The sequence below is a fragment of the Thunnus maccoyii genome, chromosome 8, assembly GCF_910596095.1.
Source record: "Thunnus maccoyii chromosome 8, fThuMac1.1, whole genome shotgun sequence".
Taxonomy (NCBI): Eukaryota; Metazoa; Chordata; class Actinopteri; order Scombriformes; family Scombridae; genus Thunnus; species Thunnus maccoyii.
Genome location: NC_056540.1, coordinates 15,032,389 through 15,058,881, shown reverse-complemented (window position 1 = coordinate 15,058,881; position 26,493 = coordinate 15,032,389). Strand labels below are relative to the sequence as shown.

Genomic DNA, 26,493 nt, shown 5'->3' with positions numbered 1-26,493 from the left:
GAGGGATGGACTAGAGCAGATAGGTTGCTGGTGAATCAAGAATAACAGGGGGGGTTGCCATGGAAACACTTGCTGAGGGGCCACTAGCATGGGAGTGACATCATATATCATGTTAAGAATGCATTTTAAAATCTCTAAATGGAGATATAAGGAGATATTTAACAGATGATAGTGAAATTAATTTGGGATATAACAGCACTAAAGTACTCACCTGCAGCCTATGGAAAGTGTTTATTATTTACAGGTTGTAACATGATGTTCTTCTGAGGTTTTACAGGTATAAAACAAAGGCTTTTGCCCAATCAACCCTGGACTTAAGAAAAGCAAACAAATTAGTGAGATGAGTGCATGTCAAATCACTGATTTGTTAAGAGCAGAGCCTCATCACCGGCCCTGAGATTAATGAGGCTGTCTAACACTGCCACCTGTTGGTTAAGGAAGCATCACTGAACAACACATTGTAAAATGCAAACTCATCTTGCCAGCAGCCCAGCTCCTGCACCGTCTGGTCTCTTTCAAACGGCCATAATAATCCTTTAATACAACTTGTGATTGGTCCTACACCCCCTGCTGAGCTCCCTCAACAGGAGTTGATGCCTAAAGATGCTTTGGGACTTGATCCAAATATTAGTCACCATGGAGATGACTCAATTACAGTGAAGATATACAGTCATTTTGTTAACACTTAGCAAGTAAACCACAAAGCTGTTTTTTCTGTTTTTCAAACCACTCAATATCAGATAAAAGATGAGAAAAAAAATCATTAGCATAATTTCATGTAGAGGAGGACACAGAACAAAGCCTGCCAGCTGATGTGATTTTAGAGTGCTTTCAGATGGTTAATTACAGCTCCAGACAATAGAAACAAAAGATCCATTAAACCTAACTGCAGCTCAGTAGAGCCAAAATGGCTGAATGGAGGACTTAATCGACACCAAGGTCAGTCTAAAGGACAAATAAGTGAAGAAAGACAACAGAGCTGTGTGTGTCTCCAAGCCTGGAGAGGCTTCTGACCGCTATTGTCCCAGAAGAGATGGACCATCTGTGGGTAAAGACTGAGGAAGTCTAATAAGAATCAGTAATAGTTTTGTAGATCTCAGAGTAGAAGGTGAAGAAGGATATTTCCTGATAGTTGCTCTCAGAAACTGTATTTCTGCTGGGAGAACACATGGAGCTCACAGCTGGACTTGAGACGTGTCATGTAGCCAACTACCACTGCAAGAAGACGCCCTGACAAGCTCTAACAGATGTGCACATTGTTGCAAGAGAGACTGCATGCTATGTAATATTCCCAGAATTAACACATAAAACAAAGACTTTGAGGAAAAGTCTCCTGCTGCAAATTAGTCAACCTCTCCGTGTGTAATCTCCTGCACTGTTTGTTCTGCTGCGCCTTGAAGATTTGATATCTTGTTCTGCCATGCAAGTTTATAATTGTAAACACTCTTCTTCTTCTTTTTTTTGCTCTTCAGTTGTCTCTCTCACTGTTCAGCGTAAGCGCTCGTCGTGGTGTTGAAATAAAGCAAGATGACAGCCTTGCAGGAGCGGATCAGCTTGTTATTGTTCTTCTTGTCACTCAGGGAAACGCCAGCATCCACATTCACATGTTTTCTGTCATCCACTGACAGTTTTAACCCTATTATTTGACCATTAAATATGCCTGTTGGAGTTGTTTGTGCATGTCGGCATGCAATGCGGTGCAGAGTTGGTGATGGCTACATAAGATCTGAAAACAAACAAAAAAAAGCAAAATAGCAGAAATGGCTAAGGATTTTATTGTCAAAAATCTCAACACACATATTTTACACTCACTCTGAACTGGAGTCTGTGTAACTGACAAACCCCAACAGTTCTACATGGCTACACACTCATCTTGGTTTTTTTCAGTATTCAGGAAAGCACACAGATTCACCAGACAAAGGATCCTTGGGATAAGGGGATCAAAAACATACATTTTGAGGACAGTACAGTGATTAATAAGTGTCTAATTCACTTATTGTAGTTCAAACATTTCTTTAAATTTGCTACATTTGCAAAATATTCATAAAAATGACACAAATTGTAAAAACAAAATTATCATTCAAATCTGTTAGGGGGTCAAGGATCAGTCATAGGTGAGGTGTGTTGACATTAAATGAGGTGAGATATTTTTTTCAATCCCTTGTGTGAAAATAATGGTGTTGTTTGGGATGCTGGTTCACTTCTTCTTCTTATTCACAATGTTGTTGCAAATCCAGTTCATGCCATCCTGTCAGGGGGGAAAAAAAAAAAAAATCACTCTCATAATTGAGGATGATATTCAAAACCATTCAACTAACTAGGACTTACAAATTACTGATAGAAATAAAGCCTCCATTAAACACAGTTCAGACTGATTTTCAGTAACTTGCTGTACTGAAAGGGGAGGCAGGGAGCACTTTTATATGGTTAATTAGGTCCCATTTGCGGTGAAATCAATAAATCAAAGTTGGGACTGGGTCTGACCTGGACTCCCTCCCCAGACACAGCTGAGCAGGCCTGAATCTGCCACTCACGATCTCGGTACGTATGCAGATTGAGTCCCTCGGCAATCTCACTGGCCGGTGATGCTGTGGCCAGATCCTGCTTATTGGCAAAGATGAGCACCGGAACGCCCTTTAGATTCTCCTCGTCAATCAGCTCGGACAGCTCCTACACACACACACACACATTTAGTTAATTTCTCTTTTCCCTTACAGAGCAACACGCTTCAAATATATTCTATTTCATTAAGGGTGAATTTCATTTTTAAGTAGTTTTACTGGGTTTATTTTAAGTATGTGTTTGCATGTGGAAATTAGAACTGTGCATCAAACTCACCAGTCCCGTCTCCTCAAACCGCTTCTTGTCTGCACTGTCAATAACATAAATCTGGAAGAAAAAACACAATAAAATAAAACTCTCATTTACTAAAAGAAAACTCAAAAAATTCATGGGTCAAAAGTTTTCTTTTTGCTCTCAACATTTGGCTATTTGCATGTTAACTCCTGAAGGTGTCAGTGACTCTTGGGTTTAGCATATAGCTGCTGAGAATTAAAAAAAAAAAAAGGAAAATATAGTTCTCATTAAGCATTAAAATTTGAGTAACAAGTCCCTACATCAAGATACAATAATAATGCTTAACCTGTGCATATATGTGGTGTCCTGTCCTGAGTAATTAAACATTCTTTGTGAAAATGTATGTATTTTATTAGGATTTTGTGCTTCCACATCATGTGCTTTTTGTTATATCTGTTCAGTGAAGACCTGTGTGGACCCACAGGAAGACTTGCAACCACACCAACAAATGGGGATCCAAATAAAGAATAAACCAGATGTTTCCCTGGAGAAATTTTAATTTGAAATGTCACTCACCAACAGGTCTGTGTTCTCCAGGTACTTTTTCCAGAAGGGCCTGATCTTCCTCTGTCCTCCAATGTCCCAGACATTGAGTTTCATACCATGAGAGGCGACACTCTTTATGTTGAAGCCCTGAAGTGCAACACATACTGCAGCTGGAGTCACTCTTCTTCATGTCAGTGCATTCAGTTTAACACAGTTCTAGTATGCAGCACCTGGAGAGCTTTGCAAATGGTTATGGAGCCAATTGCCAACGTACCAGAACACAGGTGTATGTATTGAATTATTTACACTCCCTATTATATCCTCATTACGTATCAGCAGGAGCGCAACATGTGCTCCAGGTGTTTACAAGAAAATGGTCACTGTGTTAATCCGCCACCCTTTTTCATAACGCAGCTCCTTTCTGTTTCGGTCGGCAAGGTTGTATAACAACTTCATCCTGAGGGCAAGCTGAAGAGCAAATCTGAGGATAAGACTGGAAGGATCAGCTGCAGTCTATGTGTTTATGTGTCAAGTCTGATTTGGATTTGTGGTGACTATTGCCATGTCGTACTGGACTGCATCCTCTCTGCCGTGAGTCTGATGAGCTGTCAGACTCGTCCAGGACTTGGCAATACATCTGCTTTATGTCTTGTCTTGTGAGAGTAACACAAGGCTATTAGATAATCATATTAAAGGTTAGATAATCACATCAGAAGAGGGTGATAAAAAAAAGAGTCCTCACGACAACACAAGGATCTTCTCAGAAAATGTGTTGAGAGCATTCAAATCAGGAAGGTCACATAAGGATGTGGTTTATCTCCTGATGACGGTTATTTAACATACAGTGTGATCTAACATCCTCACGTCATTATTTTACTGATTAGTGGCTAAAGCGTGTGCGCTGTAAGACCAATCGTTTCATTTCACAGCGTGTTAGAAAAGGAAAGGTCATCTGAATCCCATTACTTTGAGTGAGAGCGTGCGCTGGTCCAGCTGGTCTCACAAGATTAAATACAATCCCCCTGCGTTTTATAATGCTGCGTTACAGTACTGTAAAAATACAAACTATCTTTTGAAAAGCTTCAGTCACACAAGATCAACATGATTGGTAAAAAAGTTGCACCTATTTTTACAAAATGATTCAGTGACGGCAGACAAACTGTGCTGGTCTTTAAAGAACAGGTGGTAACTTGTTGGTTAAAAAAATATTTCTGGCTGATTGCATCCTGTATATCTAAAATACACTTAATGATGAACATCAGGTAATTATCTTATAAAGTTCCTCAGCTGTTTTAGGTAAGATTAATTAAATCAAAATGAAGGACACGAAAGACATATGCATGCTTTACACATCTGCAAGCATGTCAGTCAGAGATGCGGTGTACTGTGTAATTATGCCCTTAAGTAAGTGACTTTCCTTGAGGTCATGATGTGTGTGAGTGTGTGTGTGAGTTTTGACTTTGAACTTCCCCTCACCTGTGTAGGTGTGATGGTGTTCACGTCCTCAGAGGCGAGGCTCTTCAGCAGGGTGGTCTTACCGGCATTGTCCAACCCCAGAAGCACTATCCTGACCTCCTGTTCTGTGGATCCCTTCAGTTTCTCAATGACAGAGAGTAAGCCCTGCTTGGAGGGAGAGAGCGGGGTGGGACAGGGAAAGACTATATATTTGACCAGAATTTTAATATAAAAAAAAACAAGATCTTATTTCCTTTATTTTCCTTGATAATACACTCTGAAACATCCAAGATTATATCAGGAGATAAATAAGAAGACAAACACAGTTCTCAGACATACTTTACATCTGAAAACTGATGAAAAACCATTGACCTCTTTCTGATTCGAGGTCAAAGCTCCCCTTACATACAACACTGCTGAGCACACATCTTGCTCCACCTACCAGCCTCCAGCCTCTGTACTCTGGAGCTACCATATTCCTCCCACCCCCCATTATGTTGCTTCATTTACAAAAGCACCGGTGTTGATTGGGGCTCCATTCATATAATGGTGCGCTGTTTAATGTGATTAGTCTGAGGCAAGGTTACGCAACCACACAGACTGTTGCATTGCTGATCAAAGAGGTACTGTAGCTTTAAATATAGGATTCTAGGTAATAGACACTAACGAGTATGTGTGATTAACTAGAGATCAAAGTGAATTAGAGGTTCAATTTAGATGTATATTCACAGTTATTATTTTATAACAAGACTGTTTGACAAACCAAGGAATTTATATAATCCAAACATCAGAGCAGACAGTTGCATCCAGGTACAGAAAAACAGTAAAACACTTGATGGTAGACACTTTTGGAGTCATACCAACCTGTGAATAGTTCTTTCTGTCAAATAAATACCAAAGGTTCACATTTGCTTTTATAAGTCCTGTGCTCCAGATCAGTCCACTTACCTTTTGAGCTTCTCCCATGGTGGCGTGTTTCCTGTGGCTTGGCTTAAGGGCCGCAGCTACATTCTCCAGTGAGGCTCACACAGGTGTGTTAGCTATCCAGGTCGCCCAGGTTAGCTATCCAGAAAGGTACCGGCAGGTCTGTATCTTTTTCCCCCTGTTCCTCCTCAGTAAACTTGAGTGGGTTAAGCGGTGTGTGTGTATGAGATAGTTATGTCTACCTGGGCGTCAATTGCTCCTTACTGCCGCAGTGGAGTTAGCAAGCAGGAAGAGGGGGAGGGTAGATGGGACCAGGATTAGGAGGCCAGAATTAGCCCTAGTCATCCATGCAAAGGCCACCCCATCCACCCTCCCCCTTCCTCTGTACATCCCTCCATCTCCACTTTGCAGTGGCTTTACCTGGATTATCCCTTAGCCACCTGCTATAGGAAGAAACTGAATTAACAGTCCTTCCTGACACACTCACACGCGGATATTATTAGGAGGGAAAAAAAGGAAAATATTCCAGAAATTTTGCCATATGGCTGGGGGGGGGAATGGTGTTAATGCAGAAAAACAAAGACACTCTGCAGCACATGGACTGGCAGTTTGCATGGAGCTTAACACGTAAACTTCAAAGGATTATATGTTGTTGAACCAGGGAACTTATTTCTGTGTTCATAAGTCAACTCTCAAATCCCACATCCACTCCTCCTCTCTTGGAGAGGAGTGGATAGCATTATCATCCCATATATCCATTACATGCCAGCCTCTATAAAGCCCCTCTGTGTGGGTCGTCTGTTAGTGTGCATTCCTGTGAGTAGAGCATTCAGCGGGATTAGTTTTAGCACGCCTGTCCTGCGTCTGGATTAAAACATTTCTAGGCTCTTTTCCTCAACTGAACAGGCTTTCTGGTCAGAGGGCGTGGTTAACATGAATGCTGTGTTACACAATGGATACACCCTGGTCTGGAAGTGGCCGTACATAAGCCCACCACCTCACCTGATCACACACCCTTATTCAAAGACAGAGTTTAATTTTTTAATTTATTTTATTTCTAAATCAAATATTACATCAGCAAAATCTTAAACAATATTAGTATTCATGAATTTTGTATGTGATAGTAATGGTTCTTATTTAGGACTCTCTTGGTGTGATTGGAGATGGACCACCACTCTGCCCAGCTTGCACCCTCCGATTCCTCCTCTCTTTGTGCTTAACTGCAAAGGGAAAGAGGGGAGAGGTCACACTTGATAATACAGTCTACATAAAGAGGTAAAATTCTTGAATTAACGGTATGCAAAAATTAATGGAATAGTCTGACATTTTGGGAAATGCGCTCATTCGCTTTCTTGCTGAGATTTCGATGAGGGGATCAATATATCTTTCATCTTTATAAATATATATGTGGAGCCATCAGCCAGTTAATTTAGCTTAGCAGAAAGACTGAAAACAGTGGAAAGAGCTAGCCTGGCTCTGTTCAAACGAAAAAAAATCCACCCACCAGTACCTCTGAAGCTTGCTGATTATCACGCTATTATCACGTTATATCTTTACTCTAGACTCTGACATGACTCTCACATGACAGACAAGCAGTAAAAACGTCCCACATGTGACCTCAGCCACTCTCAAGGTATAAACGACCTTACAGAGGTTAAATGCCTACAACTCCCCAGAACTGAGGAGGCCTTTTGGATAAGTGGTCGAAACGTCTTCAGGAATCTAGTCTAGTTGTCCATGACTCAACTCTTCTGGATACATGTTATATCTCGTTTATTTAATCCGTACAAAAAACAAAAAATAAAAAAAGATGAAACAGTTGTATCAATCTTCTCATCACACTTTTCACAAGACAGCGATCTCCCAAAATGTCCAACTATTGTCAAACTACTGAAATATATTATTTGTACAGTTACATTTGGGAGTAACACAGACCTACACAGACCTACAGTGTGTACATATGTGTGTGTGTGTGTGTGTGTGTGTGTGTGTGTGTGTGTGTGTGTGTGTGTGTGTGTGTGTGTGTGTGTGTGTGTATATATATATATATATATATACACATGTGAGTTACACTTAGAGAGTAAGATATACAGTACCAGTCAAAGGCTTGGACACTTCCCCGATGAGAAAGTGTGTCCAAACTTTTGACTGGTACTGTATTTGAGAAGGCAGAGGTGCTTGTTCTCAACTTGGCTTTCTGTGTTCTCTTATGGCACAGACAGCCTGAAATGAGCTCTTACTGTTGTCTCTTTTCATTTTCAGCTTCATAGCCATCCCCATTATCAGGACCAGGACCAAAGCTGAAACACCACAGACAACCAGGATCACCACACTGCCATCTGGATGAAGACACACAGACAGTTAAAGGCAGAAACAGCAGACAGACTATGAAGACACATGCTGTTGAGGGTTACTGAGGTTTTTGAGCTTTTCTTCTGTTTCATTTTGAATTCATAAATTATCAAATGCACTACATTCAGGTTTCTGGATAACAAGTTCAATAAACAATCTACATTGCAAAAACTGAAGTAATGTGTGGCTGTGTGAAATAAGCATTGACATGTCTACTTACTGTTTACAGTGACACTGTGTGGCAGAGACTCGTAACTACCATGAGAGCTATTCACTCTGCAGATGTAGCAGCCTTCATCTGATGTGAGCACTTCTTTTAGAGTCAGATTGCTTTCTTTTTGGTCTTTCATGAGCTTCCCATCCTTTAGCCACTCAAATGTCAGATTCACATTGGTAAAGTTATGGAAACATATCAGAGTGACGGTTTCACCTTCATCGACGCTGGATTCAGGGCCGATGACAGACACTTGAAAGTTTTATGGGCAGGCGGGGAAGCAAATAGTGAAAGTGTTATGTAATCAAATATCACCATATGTGTTTCAGTGCACTGCAAAAGAAGATAGAAGATATTGTTACCTTTTTTGCATTTTGGAGGAATATCTGTAGATACAAGCAAAAAGAGTAAAGAGAGTTACAGTAAGCATTTAATTTGTAACAGAGCATACATGACCCATCACAGGTGTTCATAACGTAGGAGCATTTTTCTGTGAATATGAATGAACTTACTGAACTTCAAGTAACAATCTTGAAGATCTCTGTTTCGTTGGCAGTTAGAAATGCTAGCAGAGACCAGAGATAAAAGTACGCCGCTTCACACACAAGTTGAAGCGGCGTACTTGAAGATGGAGAAGGGTCTAATTGCAGTCTTGCAGACTTAGATGATACACCCACTTCACTACACAACACCCACGCCCCCACTCCGATATTCTTACCCTAACCCTGTCTGTCTCACTCCTCATGCCTAAACCTAACCAAGTGGATGTGTCATGTAGTAAAGTGGGTGTATTGTGTAGAGTACTGTGAGTCCGCAGATAGATATATAGAATATAAAAGTTAAAATGTAAAGAAGAAAAACAAGAAAGATCAGAGGATAAACAAGAATACATACACAAGTACATAAATAAAAAAATACAGGTGTGTCCATACAGGGGTATTAGGTGTGAGAACAATGTTGTTTCTCTTTTAGCCATAATTTAACACCTCTGTTAAAAACACCCTCATCACCCTCCATCACCCTCTCTGGCGGGTGATGGAAAACGCGACACTAACTGTGTGTCGCTTGTGATTTTTCCCGGGAATGTCGCTACCAACAAACGTAGAGAGTTTGTAATGCTGAAAATGCCAGGGCTTTCACTAGTGGGCCATAGGCTCAATCACCATTGTGTTACCTTATTTGGTGATAGGTAGTGATTTAACATACATTGATTTAAATGAAAATCTTTGAGATTATTACTTTAAGTAAAAACATCTAATAAATTTCCTTAGACTAATAATCATATTTATGGCATTTAATTTATTTTTCAAGTTGCCCATGTTTGCCATGTTTGAGTCAACCTCATTCTATGACCACACCCCACCTTCATTAACTGTATCTACTGTACTGTTCTGTATGTAAAATCCACAGGATGTATCTTTAACATGAGAAGAAAGAGGATACTAACCGCAACCATTGTCTTTGCAGGGCAGACAATCTATAGGGAAAAGAGAGACAGAAGGAACAGCATTAAGAACATTTTTCCTTTGTGACTTGCCTTGCAATTATTTAATGGCACATATTGTTCAGGTGCACTAGCTGTGTTAGCTGCATTGTGTGATGTCTATAAATAGACCGAGAGGTTTTAGTTTATTCATTTTTTTTTTTTACCTGCCAGAGCTTCTCCTGTGTCACATTCGAGACACTGGACAGGAAGATGAGCTATAATAACAGAATGAAACGGAGATGTACAGAGCTAAATAAGCATACAGAGAAAGAGAAAAGTACACAGTATATACTGTAAAAATAAAGGAGGCTCCTTACCAATGAAGAGATGGCCGAGCAAAATATATAGGGATATCCCTTGCATAACCATTCTCTATTAGAAAAGACTAATCATTAATTTGCTTTTGGTTTAGAACAAGTTTAAGAGTTGAATGAGACAAAAAATATCTAATTAAGTTAGAATTAATGTTGCAGCATTTAAACAAATTAGAAGGAGCAAGTTTAATAGCGCTGTCATGTTTTACACCTTCTACATGAGATATTATTAATAATTGTTGAGCTAAAAAAAAATATTATAACACTGAAATGTTTACCTGCAGTGGTGTTGCCTCCTCATACACAGGGTTGAATGATGACCTGCTCTGCTTTGCCTAGCCTAATGGTGTTTCCATCAGTGAAGGCAAAGTAGAAGTGATCGTAAACACTGATACCAATGCAAATAAATTCATTCCAGGAACTTAATAGCACAAACAATACTGCTATTTGTATGTTTGTGGGAGGGAGTGATGGTGAAAGATGATGGCTTCGCTGCAGCCACTTTATGTTGTTGAATGACATTCAGGCTGAAAGGATGGGATTTTTACACTTGTTACACACAGAGGTTGAAATTGAAAGCAACAGAAAACAGACAGAAACAGAAATATAGAGGTATGCTGAGGCACAGTCTGTTATCAGCAAAAGAGTGTTTACTTATGCAAATTATCCACTGCTGTCACACACCATATAATGTGACACATACAGGAATAACCAGAATTTTTGAGATATTGGTGATTGAATATTCGGGGATACAATATTTTTTGTTACTGAAGTCATGCAGGGCCTTCATATACAGTTTTTATTTGCAGAGTGGCCAGTAGAGAGTGCTGCTGATCATCCATCTTTTTTCTATCCTGTTCAGGGTCATGAGGGGCTAGAGCTTGTTCTAGCATGCATTGGGAAAGCGGCAGGGTACACTCCATGGATGTCTGGACAGATTGAACACATTCACACTACCATTTGCACCTTACAGACGGGAGGAAAGCAGGGCGCCAGAAAAAACCCACACAGACACAAAGAGGACATGCAAACCACATGACCAAACTGGTTTGAGGATTCAAATCATCTTTGAGCCAATTGCCTCCCCTTAAAGATAACTGTGATGAAAATGGAACAAACTCATCAATTTTTGTTTTCCACCTTAAATACTATCCAACCTTACTCTATAAACTGTGACCCTTATCTAAGCTTTTAGCCCCACCACAGAGGGCAACGGTAAAAAAAAGAAAATTATTTCACCCTCTATCTGATGTCTGTTATCTATTGAAGAGGAATGTACAAATTGTTCAGAAGATGATGTGCTGGCAAATGTGAAACTATCCTCCCAATTGCAGTCAGTCTGGTAAACCACTAAGATCTCAACAACCTTTAATTTAAAATTAAATAATAGTTTTGAAAATATCTTAAGTATTACATTAATTTAAGCTGTGTTTTAGAGAAATAGCAATCCGGTTTTTGTGCTCATCAATGAGACAGAGTGTTGTAAATTACCTGTGAAAGAACAATGGATATATTATAAGAGTACATAAGTATTATGTACTCTTATTATAAGTATTATAATACATCCATGGAAAGTACACTGAGAACAAACTCCTTTCTCACTCGTATATTTCAGTGCTGGACTCTGATAATGTTGGCAACCAAGATCTTTTCAGTGTAGAATTTACATATTGATATAATTGACTAAATTTCCATTAAATTGGCTTTTTGATCCCCTCGACCTGCTGCCACCAGCAGGTCAAATGTCTCCTTGTTCAGTTCACTCAGGTACTTGTATTACCTCTAAAACTAACAACCAAATTCCTTACCTCAGCTCTGTTTAATGCTAATGTTTGAATTTTTTTTTAATTTATTTTTTGCTGACATTAGTATTAGCATGCTAAAATGCTAAAGTGTGGCTAGTTACTGTAACTTGCGACTGTATGCATGTTAATATATGTTTACAGGAGCTGTTTGTCATATTCATACTCTTAATAACATGTTAGCATGCTGACATTCTTCGTTAGCATGTTAAATCTAATAGCCAATGTTAGCAAATTAGCTAACAAATTAGCTTTGTATGTTGACATGCTCATGTGCTGGCCTACAGCTAAATTATGAGGTATAGCTGAAGTGGTACACCTGCTCCTGAATGACACTAAACATGATGACAACAGTTTTAGTCTTGGTGGCTTTACTTTTTATTGGTACTGATGATTCACATTATGGGAATTCAAAGCACATTTTTAACATGTTACATGCAAGAAATGTCCCTCTTAATTTTACAGTGTTCTGGGCCACTGATACTGTAGCCATAAAAAACTGCTTAAATGTTATGTTTATTTGGGTATAACAACATAATCTTTCTTCTGGCACCACTAATTTTATCTCAGTAGTTTCATTCATGCAACTTTGTTTTCCATGTAATGAGCATATGAATAATGACATGGTTTCTGTCATCTACTAATGTGAAGCATTTGTTTTTGCAATTTTGCATACATAAAATCCAAAAAATGTTCTGTTGTTACATTTGCAGTATTTTTCCAGAGCATCAAGGCCCAAATAAATAGATTTATTCAAAAATATACTGTTGCCTTTGACTGTTTGTAGGCTTAATAAGTTTTACTTGAGAGTTCAGAAACACTGTTGTCAATACAACTAGCTGGATATGTCCTATTAAAATCCCGAGAGCCACACCTTTACAACTTTAATAACCATGCAAAAATAGACAGGGAAATTTTGTCAAGCTTACAGACAATGTTTAACTATGTAAACTATGTAAAATTTCTCCAGGAAAAAATGTGCACCATTAATCAAAATGTCCTGCTTCACCTGGGCCATTACCTTGTGTGCATGTCAAGACTCACTGAAGCCAATCAGGTAAGATCAAAGCTGTTAATTAACCCTGACCTATAAACCGTCAGCACACATTTTGTCACCTCTCTCGTCTTGCCCTGAGTGTGTCTGTTTTCCCTGAAAATGGTAGCTTTCAAAGGACTTTATCACAGCTTCTTCCACCTGGCAAAAGTTGCAGCACGAAAGCAATTCAGAAAACATGACAAATGGTGCGTCATAACCACCAGCAAGGGTGACGAAAAGGTAAGACAATCATTTTCACACAATCAATTTGGAGAGTGCATGCCTGTTTAACCATGTTTGGCCATACAGAGGGTGCAAAGTTGACAAATACTTAGTCCTACATTGTTAACCTTCATCTTGCAAATATATGTTGTGAATTGCATTCATTTAATTACTATATCTACGCAATAATTTTCATAATATTATAATCTGTTGTGCTGTGTATTAGGCCTCATCTGCTCACAAGTTGTTTTGTTTTCTAACTAATATCCTCAACAGTGTAGAGTGAGATACTGAATTCTGGTTCAAAAAAGAGCCTGTAATTGTGTGAGAGTTGTAAAGTTGAAATTACTCCTAAATGTAGTAGCTTAGTGATGTTTTTAGAGTAACATAAATGTGACCCCATTCAACTTTTCATGAAACTGCTGTATGGCCATATGGATTACCATCTTGAAAGAATATTAGGGAGGAGGAATTGTGTTTCTTTTGTACCTTAATCTAAAGGATTTCCAAGTAAAATGAAACTTCACTGTGACAAAAAAGGGAGGCAAACTTTTAAAAGTGCTCAAATGTAAAAAAAAAAAGCCTTCTTAAATACAGAACTGCATCTACAGCAGGATCTTATAACAGTTGTTAGCTGCGTCAAGTAACTGTTTCAGTGACTCTCCATCAAACGCACACAGTGTTCATCTCTCTTGACTGTGTTCCCACATCATAGTGTTTCTCAAGACATGGGCCGAAAACAGTTTGATCATAGTAACCATACTTCCTCTTTTGTGGCTTGTTGCTATGGCAAGACTTCCCTTCCAGGCAGGAAGTGACAGGAAGACCCAAGTGATGAGTTTCTGTGTGCGTGTGTGTGTGTGTGTGTGTGTGTGTGTGTGTGTGTGTGTTTGTGAAGAGTGTGCATCATGTTTGGGTGGAGCACTCCTCTGTGTCCCCTGACACTGCGCACACATCGCATAAGATTTCAGCTTTTAGTCTTGTGTCTGGGCCATTATGGCGAAGAATTGTAATGCTTTAGGAATTCCTGTTGGCCACATGGTGAGTTAACAATACTCTTGCTAGGTTTGGTTTGTTGCTAAATGTCTTTTGGTTTATATAATAGTTTGTTTATGCCTATATGATGTGTAGAGAGAAGAAGCCACTGCTGGTGAACATACAGTATATCGTGAGGTGTCATTCGCTAATATACAGTACAATTTCAAGAGTGTGAACTTCTATTTGAGACTGTGTTTGTTTCGTTTCAGTCTACATTTTTAACCTTACTGACACTATTAAGTTGACATCCACATTAATAACTTTTGTGTCAAAAGTGGAGCGGTTTCTTGTATCTGCTTGTGTTGTACATTCTCCTTTCCTCAGCATTGCCAGAACCAATCAGGCTGTGTTGCTACAGTTGGTTGCTACTGAAAACAGACCGGGCCTGCCTGAGTCAGAGGCGGAAACCAAACTGTGCCTGTTTACCAATCTGTCGCGTGTAGGCCGAGTTGGCTTCGTTCTACTCTGTGCGAGACCATAGCTTTTCTTGAACGGGTACGGCTCTGCTAAAGGTGTTACTGTGTCTAAATATGTATTTAACAGAGGCCGAGAGGACCCGGATGTTGCTGTGGTTTAGGAAAGGGCCGTCTGTGCTTTTGCATTTTGAGGGATTGGATTCTTATAATTGGTGCTGCAGACCCTTCCCTTGCACACAGTATGTCTGAAAATTTCATCTCTCTTTCCAAAGGTTTGCAGAGAATCCTAATCCTTAGATATTGTTCTCGGTTGCACTGTATGAGAACATAAACTGCACCTAGTAAGATGATGACGATGAATTATTTATTGTTCGTCACAATTTGTAGAAAACTGTTGCCGCGCGTCTAGCTTCTCCTTTTGAATTCTTGCTGTCATGGCTCAAGCCTGGGGAGTCAATTTGTTATATTTTTATGTCTAGAGCCACAGTGAAGCTCATACCTGCAGAGACAGCCGGCCATATGAACCTTACATGGTCCAAGTTTATCAATTATTAATTGCCAAGAGCAAGGACACTTTTTGCATGCACTAAAGTTCACAGACGTACAGTATATCTATTCACTGGCAAATTTGTTTAAGGAAATGTGGGTACATTCTGCTTGTGTTTAAGTTTTTGTTTGTCTATTTTTACATAGAAGATGCCTTATGCTAACTGTCGAACTGTCTCTCCCAGGACTTTTGTGTTAACTTCCTAAACCTAACCTCATTATAGCAAAATATTTTCTCACATTTTGGTTAGTAATTGTCTGTATGACTCAGCAGTTGGCTGACTTACTTTTGATTTAAATATCCTGCTGCATATTTGAGAGAGGAGGCTAGATGAGCTGAGTTTACAGTTAACAGGCTGATATTTGCTAACCTAAACCGCTGGTTTGTATTTAATACATTTCACAAACCCAAGCGCTAACATAATGTGTCAAATTCAATGAACAGCATGTGCAAGGAGATCAATTCACAATGAAGAAGATATTTAAAGACAATTTTTTAAAGAATCAAGACAAACCTAAATAAATTAGAGACACCACCACACTCAAAACCAATATGATTCAGTGTGTTTTTTCAGTGTGTTAGTTGGGAAATGATTAAAAGCAGCTTACTGATATATACTATAAAACTGCAGTGATTAGCTGATGGAAAGAAAATCAACTTTCAAATACTATGATCAGTTTGTTAGGAAAGATATTTGTCATTTTGTAGGATGTAGAAAATGTTCGTACAAGCACTCAGATTATGTTTGATAGACGGCACGACAGCCTCGCTATGACGGAAAATAACACCTTCTGATTCTGTTAATTTGCATGAGTGACCGTTAATAGTGAAGATGTTACGTTTAAGTTTATTTATATAAAGTTTCTAGAGTGTACCATGACACCCAGGATACACTCTAGACAGAGTGCTACTCACAGGACTAGCACATGTAGCCAGACCAACACATTCACACTCACACCTCTGGGCAATTTTAGAATAGAAACCCACATGTCTGTGAACTGTTAGAGGAAACTAGAGCAGCCAGAGGAAACCCAAACAGAAAGGTGGACATGTAAACTCTACAGAGACATACTCATGGACTAAAACCCAGCACTCTTTTTGCTGTTAGCTACTGTGCCGCCCCTAAGCAATATTTCAATATCACTGTATTCTTGAGCAAGAGCCTTTTGTGTGGAGCGGCCTTGGAACTGAACATCCTGGATTCCCCTGAATTTCAGTTAAAACAGACGCAAGTAACATGATGATCCTCTCCTTTATTGAAATATCTCCTCAGTGGTTTTGGATCAATATCAAGATTTCCTTGAGTATGTTATGTTTTTCACAACCTGTAAAAGGCAACTTTTGGCTTTCAAAAAGTTTGAAAGCCAAAATTTCACCAGCATTTAGAACAGTTAATGGCAGCAGATCACTATGAGCGCCTTTTGACAAGATGTGAATTTTGTGAGTTCTGAAAGTTGAATGAGAGCCATTGTCATCAGTGTCACAACCACTTCCTGCCTTGGCTGATTGCACTACACTGTTACATACAGGAAAAAAAAAAACAAAAGGCAAAAAACATGCAGCTGGTGTTCACATTTCACTTCCTAAATGTATGCATGTGTGCTTGTGACTACATGTTTCTAGCTACTGTCACCTATGTTCTGTAATACAGTACAGTAGACTGTAAAGCTTATAGTGCAATATTTCACTGTATTTGAATGTTTCCATATTTTTTATCAAACACCACACAGTGAATTTTTAGTTTTGTGGTTTACTTCGGAACTTACTGATCATTAATTGTACCAACCAGGAATAAGTTAAATGCAATTCCTCTCAGTTTTCATTATTTTCTGATTCAAGTTTATTGAATTTCTCAACTACCACCATAGGAATTTATCATTTAATACTAACACTAGTCCATGACAACCTCGCTCAGGTGTATTCTATCTTATCAGATGTTTCCTATGTTTGTTTTTTAGTGTGTTCCCTTCCTTATCTGCTCTCTCTCTCTCTCTCTCTCTCTTCACAGATCCAGGCAGTGTCAGACGGAGGTAAGCGTGAACAGTCAACGTGCACACTGCCAATCCTGTAGATCTCACATTTTTTTTCGAACGGAACATGTCCATGCACGACATAAGAAAATATCTGATTCAGTCTCGTTCTTGATCATGCTTCTTTGTGCTGATAAATGGGTGTGTTTGTGCCTGTATGTGTGTAGAGTTGAACATGTCTGCGCGGGGCTGTGGAGGCAGTAGCTCCAGCCTTCCTGGGACTCCAGGCGGAGAGGGTGGCCCAGCCGGTGTGTTGAGCTGGGCTGTGTCATTTGAAAAGCTGTTGGAGGACCCCTATGGAGTCAGCTACTTTACGGTGAGATGCGCTCAGCACACGTACGCATTCTGTTGTCTTGTAATTTCAGAGCCGTACTGAAAGTAATTTCAGTAAAATTCAGAAATAGTAGGTGTTAATGTTGACTAGCTGCTTCTCACTAGGTGTGCTATGTGTGTTCATAAAGTTTGTAAGTGTGTTTTCTCTGCAGGCCTTTCTGAAATCTGAGGTGAGTGAGGAGAACATTTTATTCTGGCAGGCTTGTGAAAAGTTCAGGATGATTCCAGCCACCTCCTTGAAAGAGGTATGATAGCATTTTTTTCCCCTCTTTAATCTTCCCAACTTGTGATTCATTGTGCTGTTGTGTTTTACTCTGCTTAAACTCCCTATTATAGTGTTTTTTTATAAATACTCTTCATTGTGAGTTTCCCTGAAACCTATTTTTATAGTAATGAAGGCAATTTGGTTGCTACAAAGTTTGACCCAGTGTTGTTGAGTGCTTGTTTTTTCACTTTGATGTTGCTTCAACTATGTTGGAATATATTTTTTTATTTAGTCACCAAGCAAACTCAGTAAAAATTATTCATTTACCCTGTACACCCATTAAAAGGGGGCCCACAGGGGCAGAGGGGGCAACCACCCAAGGGCCCACGCCTACTTTTTCATTACAGCCTAATTCTGAGTATCCCTGAATGCATCAAGATAATGTTCAAGGTGATGTGTTTTTCTTTTGTTTTTTTTTAATCAACTAGGAGGTAAAATGGAGGGAATAAGAAAAGTTTAATGGCATTCTCGTCTTGCTCGTCCTTTCAACACAACCGCGATGATGATGATGATGGTGGTGGTCTTAAAGACTATCTATTTTTTTATTTGAATATGTCTCGTAGTGTTGTGGGATGTAATCATCAGTCTATTTAACATATTAAGTTATTCCCCTGTAAGACATGGTACTGACACAATGCACCTGGCCTGTTGCTGTCTATCGGCGGTGGTGCTGCACCGTTCGGCAATCGATGCACATAGAGCGCCGTGTGCTGTCCTCAGTGCTGAAAAATTTTAATGCAACTGGCAACATGTTTTCTTTTTTTGTCCTTCAGAACAAACTTGTCTGATAAAGTGGCTCCACTGTATGTTTTCTTAGACATAGGCTTGCACGGCTCAGTAAGTGACAATTTGTGTTTATGGATAGGATATATCAGGCATTTTACACTTTCTCAGAAGAGCCCCTTGAGATTGCCCTCTTTGTGCTGAGAGTCTTGCTCTGTCCCTGGATTGACCTCCGTGACAGATGAAGCTTTTTTTTCAACTATAATTTTTTGAGCTGTTTGCCTTATTTTACACTGTTCTCTCAAATAAAAGTAGCCAGCTGTGAAGCTGTAAAAAGTATCATCAACCTTTAATCTATTTTGTGCCTTTCAGGCAGAAACATTGTTCAGTTAATGACATTTACTGAAAACAGGAAGTACAGAAATCAACAGGGTTGTTGACTGAGTGTATGAAGTTGCTCAGCTCTGCGAGAAATTAATTGCCTTGCGGCGACTTATTGATTGCATTGCTTGCAATGTGGTTGAGAAGGGTTGATGTGATTCTTGGCACAGGAAGTGGCTAATACTGCACAAAAAACACATCAACACATACTTAGCTAAATACTTGCTTGTCACTTGCTTCTGGAGTTTGTATCTGTTCTTAGAAACAATGATTATTTAATCAGTTGAAGTCAGGTCTAGCCTTCAGGGAGTTTTCAGTCTGATGAAGCTGTTGTGTTTGCAGCTAAAGACGGCAGCTCGCTTCATCTACAACAAATACCTGTCTGAAAGTGCTCCCTATTCGGTCAACATCGATGACACAGCCAAGACAGAGGAGAAGGACCTGGAACAGCCCACACCTGAGATGTTTAACAAGGCTCAAGCACAGGTCTGTTTGGAGTCAACACTCCCAGTTCGGCTCAAAAAAAAAAGCAGTGATGTGTTGTTGGTGCCTTGACTGTGTGTATCTCTGTTGCTGCTTGTGTGTCAGATATTTAAGCTGATGAAGATGGACAGCTACAGGCGCTTTGTGCGCTCTCCTCTCTACCAGAACTGCACCCTGGCAAGTGTAGAAGGCAAGCTTCTACCTCAGCTCTCTTTAGAACCGGTCCGCATGGGATCCTTGGAGGACATGGCCAACAGAAGCCCCTCCTTAAGTGACAAGAAGGTAGAGTGACAGGAAGAAAATAGAGGAAAAAACAACAACAGTGAGCTTGTTTACAAAATGTTTTAAAATGTGATTTTTGACTTTGCTGTAATGACGTGTCATCAATGTCTCAAACAGAACAAGAACAGCTTGCAAAGTGGCAAGAGTGCCTCAGAGAAACAGCGACAGAAAAGAGGATCCTGGGGAGGTACAGTGGCCTGTCACATGGCAGATCTCATGCTTCTAAATTAGGCTTTGATGTAAATCCTTGCAATTTATCTCACAATCTCTCCTCATGGTCTTTTCTTCTTTCGATATCAAAAGAGTCCCATATGCCCGTCAAGTCTACCAGCAGTGTGGAGCTTGGCACCCTCTACAGGCAGATTGAGGTCAGTGCATTTGTACATAGAATTTGTACTGGCCAATGGGAAAAATGACATTTTAAAATTCGTGAGGAGTATGCACACATGAATAATAAAGATTGCCTACAAGGCAGCATAGAAATAGTCTGTCAGAAAGTATCTATCACTTTGGAGAATTATTTTCAACTCTTTAGTCCTTTTCTGTCCTCTCCCTCTCTGATTTTAGAATGGCCGATCAAGTCCCCGCTCCTTAGATGTGAGCGGTGGAGTTGGGAATCGGTTCGGGGGCTACTGCTGTGTCTACTTACCTGATGGCAGTGCCTCTCTGGCCCCCACACGTAATGGCCTGCCCATCAGAGACATGCTGGCCAGCCTATGTGAGAAGAGAGGCTTCCCGCTGAAAGATGTCATCATCTACCTTAAGGGCAAGGACAAGGTGAGCACTTGGCTGCTCTGTCTCCTGCAAATGATGGGGGGAAAAATGAATTTAAAAAGAGCTTTTTAAATTAAGAAGCTGTTCAAGAATGTTGTTTAGCAACAGGCGGTATGAGAAAGATGACTACCCTCTTCCTGTTCTAACACATCCTCTCAACCTCTCACTGTCTCATTTCACTAACTGTTTTTGTTTTGGAAACTCTGTCAAACTTAAACCTTAAAACCTTAAAGTCGTCCCACTTAACGGTGACACCTCTGAGAGTTCATTTCTCTCTTGCCTGATACACACTTGTTCTCTTTGCAGCCCTTATCACTGGACCAGGATTGCAGCGTACTGAGAGATCAGCAGGTCACTCTAGAGCTTAGGGTGACGTTTATGTGAGTCAACTGTGCCGCTTCCTTCATTTCCTTTTTTTTTCCTGTCTTCGTCACCCTAGTAGGCTTTTCACACCCACATCCCCTCTACAGCATGCCACTTCTCACTGTGTTATTAGAGGGAAGTCCTTGTATTAACACCAGACATAGACTGGTTTTCTGGCTTGTAATCATTATACTTATCAATTGCATTGAGTGTGTTGTCAGATAAGTTGCCAGAGTTATGTCTTTACAGGATTTCCTGTGAAGACATAACGAAGTGGCAGATTTCTCTATGACTAATGTCTTTGCATATCTAGATTTTAATTATGTTCTCTCGCTGTTCCACTGCATGTGATTTAGATTTACTGTTTCTTATTACTGTGTGTGTGAGTGTAATGAAGTGTTTGTGTGTTTCAGGCTGGAGAATGCCTTCACTGGTAAGACAGTGGGCATTATGGCAAAGTCCAGTAAGACGCTGCAGGATGCGCTCTATGCGGTGCTGCAGAAACACCACCTTAAGCCACAAGAGGCCCTGGTCACCCTGGTGAGTGTATGTGTGTGTGTCTGTGTGTGTGTGTGTGTGTGTGTGTGTGCGCGTGAAAGACTCTAATATGTAGCCAGTGTTGAAGAAATTGGGCTGATAAGTTGTCAATTAATAATCACTTTATCCCCATTTTAAAGGGATTACTTTCCTCAGTAGTCTTTTAGTGTGTTTATACTTGTAATTACATGTGTGTGTTAATTTCCGAAATCTGTAATTTTTTATCAAACTGTAAAATCATGGATGGATACAAAATGATACTAAGATGATGTAGTTGAGAGGTGTTTCTGATCTGGACATACCTAACACCATCTCAACTCATCTCAATCTCTAATATTCTCAAATTTCAGGTAATAAAATTCACATACACAACTTTATTGCCACTTTTCAAACCAGCAGCCCTCTCTACGTTTTCAAAATTCTGTACATCTGCCCTGCAAGCACTCGTGTCTCTTGCTAGCAGCTGTTGCTAGGCAACAGTTGACGCGTCAGTATGAATTTTAATATTTATATCAAATCTGTGACTACTGAAAATTGAATGTGTATCACTATTTTGTCAACGGAATAAGTAATGTGATCACACTGACTTGCTAATGCATTAATGTGGGTTTTCTCTGTGTTATGCTCTGTGTTGATATTTGTTGCATTATTTTTTCAACTCTGTCGTTTTAGGTCGGAAGCGACGAGTCCGTGAACATGAACGACACTGTGTTCAGACTGGTCAATAAGAAGTTACGGCTTGACACAACCAAAGGTTAATACACTTGACCTTTTTAAAATGTTCTAAAAACTCTAATGTGGGGGGAGTTTATTGTGTTTACATCAGTTACACAACTACACTACTTCCCCAAAAGCACAAATCAGATAAAGGCACATACTATCCCTCCATTATGTTAGTTGTCCATGATGTGGTCGATACATCGATTATGCTTTGTGTATTCTCTTGTAAATGCTGCCTGAACCCTGGCTGTGCCTTCTTATTCCTTTTAATAGTTTCTTCAATGGGTCCTACAAAGTGTTTCTGCTCTTGGCTGGCAGGGAAGAAAAAGTCTTTCAATGTCCACTTTACTGCCCTGGTTTTTCTGTGTCACTGTCTTCTTATTCCTCTTTCCCCTACTCTGATTTCTTTGTGCGTGTGTCTCTCTCACTCTTCATCTTTTCTGTGGGGCTTCGATGTCGGAGTCCATTTGGTTTGTTGAGTGCTATGTCACTTTGAGTTCACTCACCTCGTTTCCCAACTGCTGAGAGAACAGGACCGACTTCACTTTGGATCAGTGCTCCCCGCCTCAGTTCTACTCGCTGCAGTCACCAAGAGAGGAGTAGATTCGATTTAGAGTGGCTATGTCCCAAGAGGACCAGTTTAATTGTTGTCAAGAATATTTTATCTGGCTGTTGTCAGTGTTTTTACACAATAGGGAAGTTAAGTTTTGTAGCATCATCTGACTACTCTTCTACTGGGAGTGGATTTTTGTTTCCCCATAGTAGAAACAGAATTGTGTCTTTGTGTGGTTTCAGCAGGAAGAGACCAAAGCAACACTTCCAGAGCCAGTGGTAATGCTGCAGCCGCACAGGTGAGGCAACACTCATAGATTGCCAAACAGGAAACTGGATTGTAGTTGTATGATATTGAGAAAAAACCCTACAGTACATGCATTTTCCTCCCCTTGTGTTTCATTAAATGATGGCTGACATATTGGGAATAATAAATAACATTTAAAGAGCAGTTTTGACTAAAGGGATTTCTCAACCAACGAATGTTAAAATAAGAATGATAACCTTGATTATATTCTTATTTAGACAATAAATAATATAATCAAGGTTATCATTTGAAGACCAAGGCTTCTGGATACAGTCAAAATTCTTGTTAATAAACATTAACGTTTCTCTGCCAAATGAAAAATTGAATCCTTGTGATTTGTAGAATTTGTATCCTACACTGTGACTGGAATTTCTAACCTGTCAAACAGTCTTTGGTATACTGATGAGCTGGAATTCATGTTTATCATCCATCTTGGTTCCAGGCAGGAGCAATGAGTGCAACTGGTCTGGAGGCCCGATCGTCGCCGCAGATGGACAGAGCCAAGCATCAGCCCAAGCCCAGTAAGAACCGCGACCTAGATGGTAGGACACCTCAGCAGTATCTAGGAGGGTTTGGCAATATAGACTCTAAGATAAAGGATTTTGTTTTTCATCAATTTGGTGAAAAACCTTGATTTTATCTATACAGTGAGGATGTACACTCAGTGAGCACTTTATTAGGAACACCTGTGCAATCTAATGCAATCCAATCCCCTCATGTATGTTAATGGGGTGGACAAAATATTAGAAACACTTTTCAATATAATGCACTCCAGTACACCACCACCACCCACTATGACCTGCATAATAAACATAGAGTAGAATTATCAGTTTTCTGACAATGTCAACAAAAACTGAAAATATATAAGCTTTAAAAGTAGATTTTATGGCAGAGCTGTTTTATTGGATTGCATTAGATTGCACAGGTATTCATAATAAAATGCTCAGTGAGTGTAAGTATATAATTTTATATCCAAATATACCAAATTATAATATCCATCTATATTGCTCAACCCTAGTGTAACGCTGGTGTATGTTAGCTTTAACTATAACTTGGATTAAACCTGATTTCGAGTCATGGGTAAGTAAAAGCACGGGGACAACTTCATCACATTAATGTGTACTTTTAATGGCCGTCTGTCTTCTCATAGGAAATACTTTAAGGTAGATTAAAGAATAGGACAAGGTAATCTGTTTATTTGAATGAATGCCAGACTAAGCATGATATTTTGTCTGCGTCAGGGTTACTGGACATGCTGTCGAGGGCTCAGTGCAGCAGGGTCGATGACCAGCGAGGTCTTCTAACCAAAGAACAGCTGGAGATTCCTCAATTCCTGCAGCTGCCCCCAGACCAGGGACAAGAAGCACAGCCAGACAGGTCCAGTACAACCAAACCCTCCACTGAAGACTCCAAAGAGAAATCAGAAGACAAGACGTCATCAACTTCTAGTTCAGCTGGAGCTCAACCCAAAGACTTGAGGGAAACGACACTCTGAGAGACTTTTTCATTGTGTATGGGATGGACAAAGACATGAACAGAAACTACAATCTTGCAACAACGGGTTGCCAATCATGTCAAAGGACAGAAACTAATTTTTAGTGAAAAAAAAGCACTTTTTATAATTGTTTACAAATAAGCTCCGAATCAGCAGTATGCTCCCATCTTTGCCACTAGAAATTGACCTCTTGAGGCAAAATGTAAAGAAGAGAGATCATGGCAAGCATTTATAGTGTCATTTTAAAACACTAAACATCCATATGGGGTAAAATGTTTGCTATGAATTGTTTAATGTATCCAAAAATGTTTAAAAATAATTTTTAGCTCAGCGGTTAAGCCAGAAAAACCAGTGTGTTTGCTTTAGTTTTCCCTGATGTTTAAATGCTGTACAGTTTGCAGTTCACATTGCTTCTACTTTTCACAATCTCACATTGCCGTCATGCTTTTCTTTGCACTCTAAGCTAGAACATGGTTCTGCACAGGGCTGTCCAGAAGGGGATTTGAAGTGTGTTGTTAAATTTCGTCCAGTTTTGTTTTTTTTTTTTTCATTTCAGTTAAGATTATTGAATATTTTACAAAGATAAGTTTTAATATTTTAAATGACCATTTTTCATTTTGTTTGCTTGCTTGTGATTTTCAAACGTGTGTTTGTGGTACTTTAAAAATGCATTTAGTTTGTTGTGATGGCACTTTGAAAAACCCTGGTCAAGTCCTGTTTTCCTGTCACCTCATACATCTCAGGGTCCTGATCATTAATTAGTAATGTGATATTACAGGGAGTAAATCAGTTGTGATACTCAAAAATATCTAACAGGGTGTATCAAAAAGAATTAAAGTGTTTAATAGTGAAATATGATCCTTTCTGTCTGTATTTGTTATCGGGAAAAGACTCGAGATTTCATCTTTTAGCCACCAGTGAGGATTTTCTTTTGGATGAATCACTGAGGTCAGGTTCAAGCTTGACAAATGCTACGTGATTTGGTTTTAAATGCAGTGCAGCCAGACCCCTGCTGCCCCAGTGGAATAGCTGTATGACTCATGCAGTGTAAAACAAGTCTGTTCTGTATCTGTTTGTGTGTCAATTGTATCTAGCTTTTGATTACATTATCCTGTGTGTTTGGCGTAGCCTGGTAGAGAAAACTCCCTCTAAAAACGCCGTCATGCAATGATGTCATGTTTGCGCTGTGACGGGGGATCATGGAGGTGCCCTGATTGGCTCCTCATCGTGGGTTTGTAGCCAATGACTTGCTTCATCTGTCTACGGACTTGTTGCTAGAAGGTGCGTTCCAGTTGAGGCTCCTCGGAGGACGATTATTGGGTGTATTTGGCTATTGTATGGGTTACAAAACAATTTAGATGAGTCATAGATGGATTCATCCACATGGGTGATGTCAGCAGCATGCATATTTCAGACTACGACACTATGAGGTTTTGGGAAGCATCTCATTCCTCCACTTTGCCTGTAACATTACCCTGTAGATGTAATTGTCCCTACGGTGTGTTTAATTAGCCTGTGACAATGAACAGAGCTGTATAAGTAAACAGTATGTGATACCTGTTTGTCACATCCCAAGCTGGTGACAATAGCATACAGAATTACGATTGGTACACCTGGTGTTATATACGTAGGCCTATATATATGTGTGTGTGTGTGTGTGTGTCCATCCATGCATGAGTGGTGCGTCGGCGGAGCTATGAACGGGCAGAGAGGGGTGTGCTCTCACAGACACCATAGCAGCAGTGAGATGAGGAGTGCCATCTACTCCACTGCACGTCTGTACTGAGAGAAGAAAAGAGAAGGAAGAGGGAGAAAAGGAGGTGAGTGTCTGAATTTCTCCCAGGCATTTCTTTCTTATCTAATTTTTTTTGGAGGTGATCGCCGCACTTGTTCAGTCTGTAGATGCGTCTGACTGCTCTTTCTGTCTCTCATCCCCATCATTCATTCTCTCCTCCTGTCTGTCACTTAGTGCTTTCCTGTCCTTGATTAAATGTCTCATACTGTGAAAATCTCACATTTTTAATAGTCAGATGGAGTGCCGGTGCTTTCTCCTCTCTCTGTTTTGTTAGTGAAAAGCACATATTTACTGCTTTTTGTTTG

At 39.8% G+C, this 26,493-nt stretch overlaps 3 protein-coding genes across 7 annotated transcripts; 1 reads left to right on the top strand and 2 right to left on the bottom strand.

The window, feature by feature from the left end:
• Positions 1-1,752: 1,752 nt before the first annotated feature.
• Positions 1,753-6,069, bottom strand: arl3l1 (ADP ribosylation factor like GTPase 3, like 1). Of its 2 annotated transcripts, none has more exons than XM_042419017.1 (6): positions 5,746-6,069; positions 4,819-4,965; positions 3,373-3,489; positions 2,839-2,889; positions 2,485-2,670; positions 1,753-2,248 (listed from the first exon to the last, which is right to left on the bottom strand). In XM_042419017.1, exons 1-6 carry the CDS (start codon positions 5,761-5,763, stop codon positions 2,198-2,200), a joined length of 570 nt encoding a protein of 189 aa, XP_042274951.1. In that variant the 5' UTR covers positions 5,764-6,069; the 3' UTR covers positions 1,753-2,197. The 2 variants fall into 2 exon arrangements, with proteins under 2 accessions (XP_042274951.1, XP_042274952.1); XM_042419018.1 differs by having other exon boundaries at positions 4,819-4,962; positions 5,746-6,068.
• A 789-nt stretch (positions 6,070-6,858) lies between these two features.
• On the bottom strand, positions 6,859-10,180 carry LOC121901920. The gene is made up of 7 exons (XM_042419016.1): positions 10,091-10,180; positions 9,938-9,988; positions 9,735-9,764; positions 8,650-8,673; positions 8,294-8,539; positions 7,962-8,060; positions 6,859-6,941 (listed from the first exon to the last, which is right to left on the bottom strand). Exons 1-7 carry the CDS (start codon positions 10,140-10,142, stop codon positions 6,859-6,861), a joined length of 585 nt encoding a protein of 194 aa, XP_042274950.1. The 5' UTR covers positions 10,143-10,180.
• Positions 10,181-12,953: 2,773 nt separating this feature from the next.
• On the top strand, positions 12,954-25,251 carry rgs14b (regulator of G protein signaling 14b). 4 transcript variants are annotated; one of them, XM_042419726.1, is made up of 15 exons: positions 12,954-13,165; positions 17,157-17,178; positions 17,346-17,494; positions 17,664-17,756; positions 19,223-19,366; positions 19,469-19,645; positions 19,763-19,832; positions 19,949-20,013; positions 20,213-20,422; positions 20,726-20,799; positions 21,196-21,322; positions 21,992-22,073; positions 22,838-22,890; positions 23,341-23,440; positions 24,140-25,251. In XM_042419726.1, exons 1-15 carry the CDS (start codon positions 13,046-13,048, stop codon positions 24,391-24,393), a joined length of 1,740 nt encoding a protein of 579 aa, XP_042275660.1. In that variant the 5' UTR covers positions 12,954-13,045; the 3' UTR covers positions 24,394-25,251. The 4 variants fall into 4 exon arrangements, with proteins under 4 accessions (XP_042275660.1, XP_042275661.1, XP_042275659.1 ...); XM_042419727.1 differs by having other exon boundaries at positions 22,835-22,890; positions 23,341-23,419; XM_042419725.1 differs by having other exon boundaries at positions 22,835-22,890.
• The last annotated feature ends 1,242 nt before the right edge of the window (positions 25,252-26,493 follow it).